Source organism: Phyllostomus discolor, chromosome 1, assembly GCF_004126475.2.
Source record: "Phyllostomus discolor isolate MPI-MPIP mPhyDis1 chromosome 1, mPhyDis1.pri.v3, whole genome shotgun sequence".
Taxonomy (NCBI): domain Eukaryota; kingdom Metazoa; phylum Chordata; class Mammalia; order Chiroptera; family Phyllostomidae; genus Phyllostomus; species Phyllostomus discolor.
Genome location: NC_040903.2, coordinates 101,686,994 through 101,701,163, shown reverse-complemented (window position 1 = coordinate 101,701,163; position 14,170 = coordinate 101,686,994). Strand labels below are relative to the sequence as shown.

The 14,170-nt window shown below is 34.6% G+C and overlaps 1 protein-coding gene across 10 annotated transcripts in view; it reads left to right on the top strand.

Moving 5' to 3' along the window:
• Positions 1-14,170, top strand: part of PTPN13 (protein tyrosine phosphatase non-receptor type 13) — a 204,391-nt gene that overhangs the window by 69,267 nt on the left and 120,954 nt on the right. For all 10 annotated transcript variants that reach the window (XM_036026875.1, XM_028505529.2, XM_036026879.1 and 7 more), the window contains exons 4-5: positions 1,803-1,868; positions 10,332-10,517. In XM_036026875.1, coding sequence (XP_035882768.1) covers positions 1,803-1,868; positions 10,332-10,517 — 252 coding nt within the window. The remainder of the gene's footprint in view (positions 1-1,802; positions 1,869-10,331; positions 10,518-14,170) is intronic.

Genomic DNA, 14,170 nt, shown 5'->3' with positions numbered 1-14,170 from the left:
GTATGTTATTCTTGACTGATGTTTACAAATATTTATTTAATACCTGCTGTGTATAAAACATTGTGCTCATAAAGAAGATAAAAAAATAAATAGAAAATTGATCTTGATCAACATGTTTAGAACAATCTGTAATGTATGGCAAAATGAAGTAAATGTTATGTAGAGGTATAAAGTATTTTGGGAATCTAGAGGAGGAGCAGTTAATGTTTAGTGTAGAATGATATGGCAGAGAAGGTAGTAATGTTTATGTTGGGCTTTGTAGAATGAGTAGAATTTAGAAAAGTGAAAATAGGCACTTTCACTGAGGGTTATTAGAATGTGGAATGACAGGTAAGAAATTATCCACTGTGATGGGGGAATGTTTGGTTATATCAACTAGGCTAGAGCTAGCTACCTGGAAAGGCTGTGGTTAGGGAAAGAAAGAGAAGCTATAGGTCTGAATAAAGAAGACTTCAAATGCCAGAACTTGAGACTTTCTTCTGAGGCAGTTGTGAGCTATCCTATTTTTAGGATAGTAATATGATGTGATGTTTTTATTGCAGAAGGTCAGTTTGAGAATAGTGTTTAACTAGGTGATATGAAAGATTGTGTGTGTAGAATCTAACTGGAGAGTTTAATAATTTCTGGAGAAGAACTGGATATAAGATACAGTGGAAACAAAGCTGACAGTCTGACAATTAATTTGATGGGATAGTGAAGAAGGAAAAGTTTATTATATAAATATTCGGTCTGAGGATAGGATGCCATTGGCATCAAAAGATTGATTTCATTATCGAGGCTATGAAAAAAAATTGGGACATACAGGTAGCAGGCTATAATACTTTGATATGGAACTTTAGAAATTCAGTATTGGCTATGAATATAATTTCTCATGCAGCATTCCACAGAAGCATGAAGATTAACCTAATAAATTGCTAGCAGTGAAATTGTTAAATCAAAAAGGATGAAATCTTTTTTGACCCTACTGTGTTCTCCATCTAGTATCCATGCATTCATAATAAGAAAAAAATACTATTCAAATTGCAATGAGATTTTTTTCTCACTTGTCAGATTGTCATAAGTCCAAATATTCATCACTTATTCTATGGACACAGCTTGTGAGAACCCTCCTATATGTTGATGGTAAAAATGCAAAATAATGTAATTTCTATGTAGGGAAATCTGACAATATGTGTCAAAACCACAGATGATTCACCCTTTAGCCATAGTTTCAAAGAATCAATTCAAGAGAAATATCTGCATGTAAAAAATAACATATCACAAGACTGTTTGCTGAAACATTATTTATAATACCAAAATTTGGAAAAATCCTAATTGCCTATTAATAATAGGTTGGCTAAATGAACAGTGGTACAGCCACAAAAGGGAGTTCTGTGCAGTACTAAAAAAGGACCTCCAAGCATTGATATAGAAATATGTCTCCTACTAAATTAAGAAATGCAAGTAATCTTTAATGTTTCTGACCTTATTGAAAAAAAAGGTGAAAATAAGAATGTATATTCATTTTTGCTTGAGTTTGCATAAAGAAACTTTAAAATAAATAAGAACTAATAAAAATGGTTACCCATAGAGGATGGGCTGAGGAATTGAGAGCAGGGGGGGTATCTGTTCCAATAACTTCTAGTTTTATTTTCTATTTTAGAAGCTCTCACTTTTATAAAATATATGAAATTATGACTTTCTCATTATATGTTTTACTTTCTTTGGAACAAAATGTAATGAATATATAGTACTTAACAAATTTTTAAAATTTAAAATTTTGGTTTACCATAAAGTGACTCTTTGGAAAATTCTATTCCTAGATCCATATTTATTCTCTTGGAATGACATTGTATTGGGGGGCTGATCATGAAGTACCTCAGAGCCAAGTAAGTCAAATCATTACGTTTGTATAACTGTATGCTTTTTAAAAAGCTCTTCCATATGTTCACTGCAGCATTATTTACAATAGCCAAAATATGGAAGCAACTCAAGTGCCCATCAATAGATGAATGGAGATAAAAGCTGTGACATACATATATATACAATGGAATATTATTTGACCATAACAACAATGAAATCTTATCATTTGTGACAGTATGGATGGACCTAGATGGTATTATGCTAAGTGAAATAAGTCATTCAAAGAAAGACAAATACCATATGATTTCACTAATATGTAGAATCTAAAGAACAATATAAATGAACAAACAAAACAGAAGCAGAGTCATAGATACAAAGAACATTCTGATGGTTGCCAGATGGTAGAGGAATTAGGGGACTGGTAAAAGAGGTGAAAGGATTAAGAAGTACAAATTTGCAGTTACAAAATAGTCAGAGGGATATAAAGTACAGCATAGGGAATAGTCAATAATATTAATAGTAACTATGTGTGGTGTCAGATGGGTCCTAGTAATATCAGGGACAACACTCTGTAAAGTATATGGTTGTCTGACCACTATGCTGTATACCTGAAACTAATATAAAATGACATTAAATGTAAACTAATTGAAAAATAAAATTTAAAAAAGGTCTCTCACATATTTTTTTGTGTTCAGTAGCATACTGTCAGGCACACTGTAATTGCTGATTGTTCATGTTAGTAGTGTCACACTTTCAGAATGAAATGATAATAAAGTACTAAAGAAGTTATTTTTCTTTTAGATGTCCTTAGAATTTTAGTAGTCACTGCCCAGGTTTCAACAATTCAGCCTCTTCAAAAATTATAGAAAAGAAACAGAAGTATACTGTGTTTATTCTAATTTAATGATGATGAAGAAGGATTGTAAATGTCTTTTATTTTTTACAACCATCACCACTACTAATTTTTAGAACTTTTTCATCATCCCTTATAGAAATTATGCATCCATAAGCAATAACTCCCCATTCCACTTTTATCAACCCCTAGTAATTTCTAATCTACTCTCTGTTCCCTGGGAATTTATATATTTTAGATAGTTTATACAGATTACATATGTTCATACAATATTGAAATTATGTAATAAGATCCTTTTGTATCTGGCCTATTTCACATAAAAATGTTTTCAAGATTCATGCATGTTGTAGCAGATATCAGTACATTATTACTTTTATGGCTGAATAATATTCCATTGTATAGATATGCCACATTTTGTTTATCCATTTATCTGTTGGTGAACACTTGGGCTGCGTCCACCTTTTGACTGTTGTGAATAATGCTTATATTAATATTCATGTACAATTACCTGATTATCTGTTTTCAAGCCTTCTCACCCTATTGATAGGGTCTGTTTTTTAACTGGATTATTTGTCTATAAAGTTATAACATCTCTTTATATATTCTAGATTCAAGTCCCTTATATCTGTATTATGATTGGCAAAGTTCTGTCCCCCATGGATGGGTTGTCTTTCACTTTCTTCTGGTGTGCTTTGAGGCATAGACATTTTTTTAACTTAATCTTTATTGTATTTTTTCCATTACCATTTAACCCCCTTATATTCCCCTCCCCCTAGCAATCACCATATTGTTGTCCACATCCATGAGTCCTTTTTCGTTTTTTCTCAGTCCCTCTGTCCCATACCCTGCCTCCATCCCCTTAGTTGTCACCTGCTCTTCATCTATGAGTCTGTCCCCATTTTTCTTGTCAGTTCAGTTTGACCCAGAAAACATTATGTAAATGTCTTTGATGATTCATTCTTATACTGAAAATGATAACCTTTTCTGGTGCAAAAACTGAATGAATAGTAACTCTGTGTCTCAGAGTATGGTATGTGCTTCATTACATTACTTCTTTTCACTTTGAATATAATACCTCACTGCCCCTGCAGCAGCAGACACAGATTAAAGTAACACCAAGGTCTCGGATTCTTATGACCCTTGGGCTGCTTCTAGTCTTTATTTTCTACAATAATTCTGATACCTAAAAACCCTATGTAAACCTAGTAATAAATAGTAATTAAAAATTTAAAACTCACTATTTCACCAAAGCAAAGACAAAGGATGTTAAAATTAGGTTTTATTATATAGACATTTAGAAGTAAAAAAAAAAAAAGGTGTGTTTTTATATTGAATTAAGAAGTTACAAACATTTTAGGATTTTATTCTAAAATTAAACATCATAAGATCTATGAAAAATAAGTGTATTACAACTAGTGAAATTAAAGCAGTAATCAGAAAACTGGCCAACAAACAAAAGCCATGGCAGATGACTTCACAGGGGAATTTTAGCAAACATTCCAAGAAGAACTAATACCTCTCCTTATCAAACCATTCCAAAAAATTCAAGAGAAAAGAAGACACCCAAGTTCATTTCCCAAGACCAGCATTATACTAATTCCAAAACCAGAAAAAGGTACCACAAAGAAAGAAAATTAACTTGCAGCCAAGATGGAGGCATAAGTAGACACACTGTGCCTCCTCGCACAACCAAAAGAAGGACAACAACAAATTTAAAAACAAAAAACAACCAGAACTGACAGAAAATTGAACCGTATGGAAGTCTGACAACCAAGGAGGTAAAGAGGAAACATTCACCCAGACCCATTGGAGGTGCAGAGACACGCAGCTGGGCAGAGAGGACTCATGGCAAAGCAGCAGCTGGAGGACTGGAGCAGGCAGTTCCACATTTGCGTGCAGATAAACCGGGAGAAACAACTGTATAGTGAGACAGACTGCACAGTCCAGGATTCCAGCTCAGGTAAATAAAGCCTCAAAATCTCTGACTCTGAAAACCTGTGGGATTTGAGGCAGCAGGAGAAACTCCCAGCCTCATAAGAGAGCTCTTTGGAGATACCCCCAGGGTCCTAGAACATACACAAAACCACACATCTGGGAATTAGCACCAGAAGGGCCCAATTTTTTGTGGGTAGCAGGGGTAGTGACTGAAACCTGGCAGAGAGCTGAACAAGTGGCACTGTTCCCTCTCAGACCGCTCCCCCACATACAGTGCCACAACACAGCAATCTGGGTTGCCTCATGCTGGTGAATACCTAAGGCTCCAGCACTTACTACATAACAGGCGTGCCGAGACACCCCCCCACCCCCCACAAAAAAAATGGCCCAAATGAAAGAAGAGATCAAAGCTCCAGAAAAAATACAACTAAGCGGCAAAGAGATAGCCAATCTATCAGATGCATAGTTCAAAACACTGGTATTCAGGATGCTCACAGAAATGGTTGAGTATGGTCACAAAATAGAGGAAAAAGTGAAGACTAAGCAAAGTGAAATAAAGAAAAATATACAAGGAACCATCAGTGATGGGAAAGAAACCAGCACTTAAATCAATGGTAGACCAGAAGGAAGAAAGAAACATTCAATCAGAACAGAATAAAGAAACAAGAATTCAAAGAAATGAGGAGGCTTAGGCACCTTTGAAACAACTTGAAATGTTCCAACTTCCTAATCATAGGAATGGCAGAAGGAGGAGAACAACAGCAAGAAATGGAAAACTTATTTGAAAAAATAATGAAGGAGAACTTCCCCAATCTGGAAAAGGAACTAGACTGCCAGGAAGTCCAGGAAGCTCAGAGAGTCCCAAAGAAGTTGGACCCAAGGAGGAACACACCAAGGCACATCATAATTAAGTTACCCAAGACTAAAGATACGAGAGAATCTTAAAAGCAGCAAGATAAAAGCAGAGAATGACTCTTAAGGAGTTCCCTTAAGACTTTCAGCTGTTTTCTCAAAAGAGACCTTACAGGCAAGAAGGGGCTGGAAAGAAGTATTCAAAGTCATGAAAGGCAAGGACCTACATCCAAGATTACTCTATCCTTTAGCTATCCTCTAAGCTATCATTTAGAATGGAAGGGCAGATCAAGTGCTTCCCAGATAAGGTTAAGTTAAAGGAGTTCATTATCACCCAGTCCTTATTATATGAAATGTTAAAGGGACTTATCTAAGGAAAAGAAGATAAAACTATGAACAGTAAAATGACAACAAACACAACTATCAACAACCAAACCTAAAAAAAAACAAAGCCAAAAATAAACTAAGCAAACAACTAGAGGAGGCACAGAATCACAGAAATAGAGATCACATGGAGGGTTATCAGTGAGGGAGGGAGAGAAAGGGAGAAAAGGTACAGGGCATAAGTATCACAAATGGTAGTAGAAAATAGACAGGGAGAGGTTAGGAGTAGTACAGGAAATGTAGAAGCCAAAGAACTTATATGTGTGATCCATGGACATGAATTAAAGAGAGCGAATGTGGGTGGGAGGGGGTGTGCAGGGCAGAGGGAAATACAGCAGGAAGGGGGTGAATGGGAGAACTGTGATAGTATAATCAACCAAATTTTTTTAAAAGAAAGAAAGAAAATTGTAGACTAATATCCTTTGATGAACATAGATGCTAAAACCCTCAACAAAATATTAGCAAACTGAATACAGCAATACATAAAAAAAAATCGTACACCATGATCAAGTGAGATTTATTTGGGAATGCAAGGTTGGTACAACTTTTGCAAATCTATAAATGTGATTCATCACATTAAAAAAATGAAGGATAAAAAAAACACATAATCAGCCCTGGCTGGCGTAGCTCAGTGGATTCAGTGCGGGCTGCGAACCAAAGTGTCGCAGGTTCTATTCCCAGTCAGGGCACATGCCTGGATTTCAGGCCATGGCTCCCCAGCAACCGCACATTGATGTTTCTCTCTCTCTCTCTTTCTCCCTCCCTTCCCTCTCTAACATAAATAAATAAATAAAATATTTTTAAAAAATAAAAAATAAAAACCACATAATCATATCAATAGATGTAGAAAAAGCAGTTGATAAAATGCAGCACCCATTAATGATAAAAACTCTCAGCAAAGTGGAAATAGAGGAAACATACCTAAACTTAATAAAGGCCATATATGACAAACCCACTGTCAGCATTATACTCAACAGACAAAAACTATACATGTTCTTCTTAAGATTGGGAACAAGACAGAGATGCCCACTTTCACCTATTTTATTCAATATAGTACTGGAAGTCCTAGGCACAACAATCAGACAAGAAGAAATAAAAGGCATCCGAATTAGAAAGGAAGAAGTAAAACTGTCTTTATTTCCAGATGACATGATACTGTACATAGAGAACCCCCAAGATTCCACCAAGAAACTACTCTAACTGATGAATTCAATGAATTCATCAAAGTATCGGAATACAAAATTCATACCCAGAAATCAGTTGCATTTTCATATGCCAATAATGAACTAACAGAAAGGGAATTTAAGAAAACAATCCCATTCATAATTTCCTCAAAAAGAATCAAATACCTAGGAATAAACCTAACCAAGGATGTAAAAGTCCTGCTTAAGAAAAATTACAAGACATTGGAGAAATAAATTGAAGATATAAATAAGTGGAAGCACATACTGTGTTCATGGATAGGAAGAGTTACCATCATTAACATGTCCATATTACTCAAAGCAATCTGTAGATTCAGTGCAATTCCTATCAATATTCCAGTGACATATTTCACAGAACTAGAGCAAATATTTCAAAAAATTTTTATGGAACCCCAAAAGTTTCACATAGCAACAGCAATCCTGATAAAGAACAAAGTTGGAAGAATCACTCTACCTAATATAAAACTATATTATAAGGCCACAGTAATCAAAACAGCATGGTACTGGCATATAAACAGACACACAGATCAATGGATCAGAATTTAGAACCCAGAAATACATCCATAACTTTATAGTCAATTAATATTTGAGAGAGGAAGCAAGCACATTCAATGGGCTAAAAATAGTTTATTCAATAAATGGTGTTGGGAAAATTGAAGAGATACATGCAGAAAATGAATTTAGACCACTTTCTTGTACTACACACTAGAATAAATTCATAATGGTTCAAAGACGTAAATGTTAAACTTGAAACCATAAGACTCCTAGAAAAAAATATAGGCAGCAAAATCTCAGACATTTCTCATAGCAGTATTTTATAGGATATATCTCCCCAAGCAAGGGAAACAAAAGAAAAAATAAACAAATGGGACTACATCAAACTAAAACATTTTTGCACAGCAAAGGAAATCATCAACAAAAAAAAAAGACTACCCACAGAATGGGAGAACATATTTACCAATACATCTAATAAGGGGTTAATATCCAAAATTTATAAAGTACTTACAAAACTCAACACCAAATAAACAAACAATCCAAATGAAAAAATGATCAAAGGACCTGAATAGACAGTTCTACAAAAGGACATTCAGATGGCCAATAGAGATATGAAAAGATGCTTATTGTCACTAATCATCAGAGAAATTGAAGTTTAAAAAAACCACAATGAGATACCATCTCATACATCAGAATGACATCATTAATAAATCAACAAACAACAAGTGCTAGTGAGGATGTGGAGAAAGGGGAACCCTTTTGCACTATTGGTGGGAATGCAGATTGGTGCAGCTTCTGTGAAAAACAGTATGGAGATGCCTCAAAAAAATAAAAATGGATCTGCCTTTAGTTCCAGGAACCGCAATTCTGGGAATATATCTGAAGGAACCCAAAACACTAATTCAAAAGGACATAAGCACCTTTAAGTTCATGGCAGTATTATTTAGAATCACCAAGATATGGAAGCAGCCCAAGTGTCCATCAGTAGATGAGTGCATAAAACAACTATGGTACTTTTACACAATGGAATACTGGTTGGCTATAAAAGAGAAGAAATTTTTACCTTCTGTAACAGTATTGATGGACCTGAAGAACACTATGCTAAGTGAATTAAGCCAGACAGAAAAAGACAAATAACATATGATTTCACTTATATATAGAATCTGCTGAAGAAACTAAACTAACAAGCCAAGCAAAGACAGACTCATAGTAGAGAACAGATAACAGCTAGTGGGTGATGTTAGGGGGTGCAGGGATTGAGCATAAAAAAAAGGACTCATGGGAAGGTTGGACTGGGGTAAGGGGAAAAGGCAGAAAACTGTACTTGAACAACAATTAAAATAAAAATAAGAAATAAAAAGAAAAAGGATTTATGGATATGGACAGCAGGGTAGTGATTGCTGGGGAGTGGGGAGGGTGTATGGAGACTATGGTAATGGAAAAAGTACAATAATGATTAAATTAAATATTTAAAAAATGAAAGAAGAATGTTAGTCTCCAACTTGATTTGGTCCCATTTTTCATCATGAAAAATACTGTGTGTTTACGTTCTCTCCTCAGTTTCAATTCTATAAATATAAGTGAGAAAGATAAATTATTACTGAGCATATTGGTATCATATATTGTATAACCTAACTTGCATGTAAAATGTAATCACAGTCTATAATGAACACTTTATACTGTTTTCTGGTAACTGAAAATAAAGTCAGTGTCAATAATGCATTAATTAGTGGGACTGTATAAACTTTTACTTGTATTTTACTATCAGAAATAGTTATTTTGGCAATATTTAATAGTAATTCAGAAGTATCTATTAAGTGCCCGCCTGTTGTAGACATTGTACTAGACCCTAGGAGTATAATGGCCCATGCCTGTAGAGTCCATTCATGGGTACAAACAACAAATAACCAATTACAGCTCAATGTTGTGAATGCTGTGTCAGGGAAAATAGAGGGTGCTGTGGGAAACCAGAGTTAAGAGGCTTTAACTAGACCTGAGGGGTTAGAACATAAAGGAGATCGCATCAAAGTTGTGCATAATGCCCAAATGATGGAGGGGAAGTGAAAGGCTCACAGGGAAAGCATATGTTTAAACCAAAGTGGATGTACCTGTTTTAACTCCCATCAGTCCTCAGCAGTACTTAGTATTATCACTGTTTTTATTTTTAACCATTCTATCAAGTATATAGTAGCTTCTTTTTGTGATTTAAATTTGTATTTCTTGTTATGCTTATTGGACATTTCAATATAATCTACAAATTATTTCAGCTAATTTTAAAAATCTCACATTTTATCTTCTCTATTTCACCAGCATAATGAAAACTTATATTTAAAGGATCTTTAGTCATTGCAATATTTGAAATCTTTTCTGTTATCATGAGTGTCAAATTATATTAAATATATATTGAATATATTATTTTTATTGAATATTAGGAAATTATTTCCCCCAAATGGCATATATATAGTAAATGCCAACCATAACATTTGAATAATTAAAGAATTCCATTTCTTTATCATACAGAAAACCCCCAGAGTTTTTCTATATTTGCTATTTTGGGAAATGTATATTAATGATCTCCTAATAATTTTTTGGAATGTCAAAATCTAAAATGCAGTAAAAATAGTATATTACCAGATAAGGAATTAACTTCCTCCAAGTATTTGAAGTATGTTTGTTGTGGTTTCTATGACTCCTAAAATAGCTGTCTTATTAATGTTGTAAGATTTACTCACACCTATCGGTGCGGCTTCTCTTTTCTTTATATTCAGCCTATCAGACTTGGAGATCATCTCAACAGCATACTGCTTGGAATGTGCGAGGATGTTATTTATGCTCGGGTTTCTGTTCGGACTGTCCTGGATGCTTGCAGTGCCCACATTAGGAATAGCAATTGCGCACCTTCATTTTCCTATGTGAAGCAATTGGTGAAACTGGTTCTGGGAAATCTTTCTGGGGTAAGCTACAGTTCTAACTGGTACATATGCTCATATTTTTAAATTTAATGTATCACAAAATTTTATTTAAAGATATTTTATAGGTAGCATTTTCTCAGTGAAAACTAAGAACAAGAGATTTAATTGCTTTTTCTACTGTTATTTATTTGAAACAGCAATTAAAACTCATAACACTAGTGCAATAACTTTGTCTCCTAGATTTTATAAGACCTAGTCTTTATTTAGACCTTTAATTCAGCAAGTATCATAGAGTCGCAGCGTATTAAAGCTCAGAGTGTCTGCTCTTGCTCGCCTCATAGTTCTATTGTGAAAAATGCACTGATATAACAAAATGGGTTTTAGAATTATTTAAATGTACTTTCTGTTGCTTCATTCTTCTTTCTTGGCCACTTATTTGTCTGGTCTCTTTAGGAGTTCCCTGAACCCTCCCCTCCTTTGCTGGACACTGGCACCTGGTGTATGTGGGGAATGGGGTAGAGGGTCCATGTGTGTATTCCTGCCATATGGCTCCAAACCTGGACTCTTACACTTTCCCACTTGTCTTGGATGTGAAGAATCCTAAGAATGACAAACCATATCTAATAGTCCCACCTCTGCCCTAGTTTGGATACACCTTGGGTTTTGATACATTATATGTTCTTACCCTTTAGGGTTATGGTCCCTGAGTAGAGGTCACTGTCCTTTGTATGAGCTACACATTTACCACTGTCACACATGTTCTTGCTGGTTTCGTCATCCCTACAGGTGTAGTTTTGCCATCTTAACCAGCATGACTGGCAGGAGTATATCCAAATTCCACACACATTGAGAGTTGATAAACAGGCTCAGAGATTCTTCTAGGTACTTGGTTGGTAAACTATATCCCATGGAACCTTTGTGATTCTGTAAAGGGGAATGCAGATAGTAGAAGCTGAGTGGATGAGGTTCTTGGTGCGTATTTCCCTTCCTTAACTACAACTGCTCCACTTTGATTTGATTTATTTGTTTATATTCCTGCGTGTGATTTTTTAAAAAGATTTTATTTATTTATTTATTTATTTATTTATTTATTTATTTATTTAGAGACTGTGGGGGGAAGGGAGGGAGAGATATCAATGTGTGGCTGCCTCTCTTGTGCCCCCCACTGGGGGAACCTGGCCCACCACCCAGGCATGTGCTCTGTTTAGGAATTGAACCTGTGACCCTTTGGTTCTCTGGCTTGCTCTCAATCCACACAAACCAACATTTGATTTTTTTTGACAAACATAAAGCTAGTAAAAATCTGTGAAAGCCCTCTGTACACACCAGGGTTTCCTACATATTTCCACACATTTTTGTTTTAAAAAATCCCTCTATGATTAAGCTTGAGGAAAAACTAAGGGAAACTGTGATTCACTGCAGAATTTCTCAGAGCCTTTATTACACTAATTAACTAATAAATAACACTAATTAGTATTACTAATCTTCAAGAGAGATAGGTATGCAAATGAAACATTCCCCAAACTTATTTGGGTCTTACTTCAGGTCTTACAACACTCCCTTTGAGAAATGTTTATCAATATTAACTCCTTCACTTTATAAATAAGAAAATTGAGACATCGTTTGTGGGACTTACGGTTTTTGTTAGTAAGTCCAGGGATTTTTCTATTACACCACACCTTCTCTAGGACTTTTATCCTGTTTGCTGATTTTACTACTATAGTAAAATTGCTAGAAATATTTTTTCTTTCTGTTTCCATGAAGAAATATTCCTCCATGAAATTCTGTTATCCATCCAGTAATTTCCCACATTAGATAAAAAGATCTCCATCCTTTTAGTACTTAGTTCAGTTTATAACAGTAGCTATATATTGCTCATCTACATATGAAATTTGTGCTAGATACTATAGGAGATAGAAATTTGAATAGAATATACTTTACCTTCTAAAAGTTCTACTTAAAGTTCTATATCTATTTGTTTAGTTATAAAACACAAAATAACACAGTAAAATTTTTCAAATCTTTAAGATCTTGAGGGAAAAGAATGTAAGTTATGACCACATTGAAAAATAGCACTTTGAACTAAATTCTACAGACAAGATAGAAAGGGTAACCCAGGCAGAAGGAAGTGAACTTGAATAAATGCTATGAAACAGGAAAGAGCCGGGTGTGTTTGAGGAACAGTGGTAAGTTGGGTATGGGTGTGTTGTGGTGTTATTTAGTGGGAGAGAAGGATAATGAAGAGTCCATTGGATTCAGTATATGGGAAGTCTGTCTTTCAAGAGACAAATTTCTACTGAGTAAAAACAATAATTCTCCCCTCATCTTTCCATTCAATGCCTTTGCTAGTCTCCTGGACATCAGTGGACAGAATAAATCTTGCAGCTACCATTTTTTAAGTGTTTACTTTGTGCCAGGCACTGTGCTGCTAAGTGGCTTATGTGCTTCTTCACATCTACTCACCATAACAGCCCCAGGTTATAAAAGATCATTTCAATGTTATCTTCATTTTAAAGATAATGAAACTAAGGCTCAGAAAGATTAAATAATTTACCCACAGCCACAAACATGGTAAATGACAGAGACACAAGAACCTAGATCTCTGACTCCCAAGGCCATGCTGTTAGCCATCATGTTTCTCTGCAGCTGTTGTTGCCTCCAGTAACTGGTAGAATGAGCTTTCACTCAGTGTGAGATTAATAATAATTGACCATAATTCTTACTTTAAATTAATTAGCATAGAGTAAAAGTCAGCAGGCCAGCTTACTTGTCCCAGTTCTTCCACTGGTTTAATGTTACAATCTTTTTTGCCTCAATATTGCTTATCTGTAAAATAGGAAAAATAGTACATACCATTTTATAGATATTACTGACAGGTTATGAAGATAAAATGATTTCAATGTTGATGAGCTGCTTCAAGATTCTTAGAAATTTCCTTGCTATTTCTCCTTTTATCTGTAATAAGAGAATAATAGTCTTCAAAAACCTCATGTTTTTTGAGGACTAAATAACACAAAGTATGTAAAGCATTTAAGATAGTGCCTGCCTTATAATAATTACTCAATGAATGGCAGCTATTATTAATAGTAGGGTCAATATAGGGATTCTTAAAGATGCAAGGTATTCTTTATCTCTTCAATTACTAACATAGGGTACAATCTAGACTAATATCGTTTATGTAATTTAAATGATAACATCATTTCAGAAAAATATCCATTTAAGTCTTCTTATAAGTAAGAAACATAATGCCTTGAATATATCACCTTAAATGGTTTTTTAATCCATACTCATAAACAACTTCTACTAAAGGAGGAATGTTAAAACGTGTGTGTGAACAGATGTGTATGAGGTTCTTGGTGTCAGATTTAAGTAATTTCTCATCATCATTCTCTCTCCTTCCATTTATTTCCACTCCAGTAATCATCTGAATAAATACAACATTCTGTCTAACTTTTCATCCCTTATGGTATAGACTTCAATTAATTTGACATACTTTATTTTAAATGAGTACCTTCAGTTCAAGTTTAAGACCACTGAAACATTTTGTTATAAAGGGGACTCAAAGAAGCATTGATTTAAATTTGTCATCCCTCAATCTGTCCATTTAGTTTAAAGCATTTCTGAGATGTAATTTCTGGCAGGGAAAACCTAGAAAATTATTCTTGAAAATATCTTAAATCAGTGCCCTCAATGCA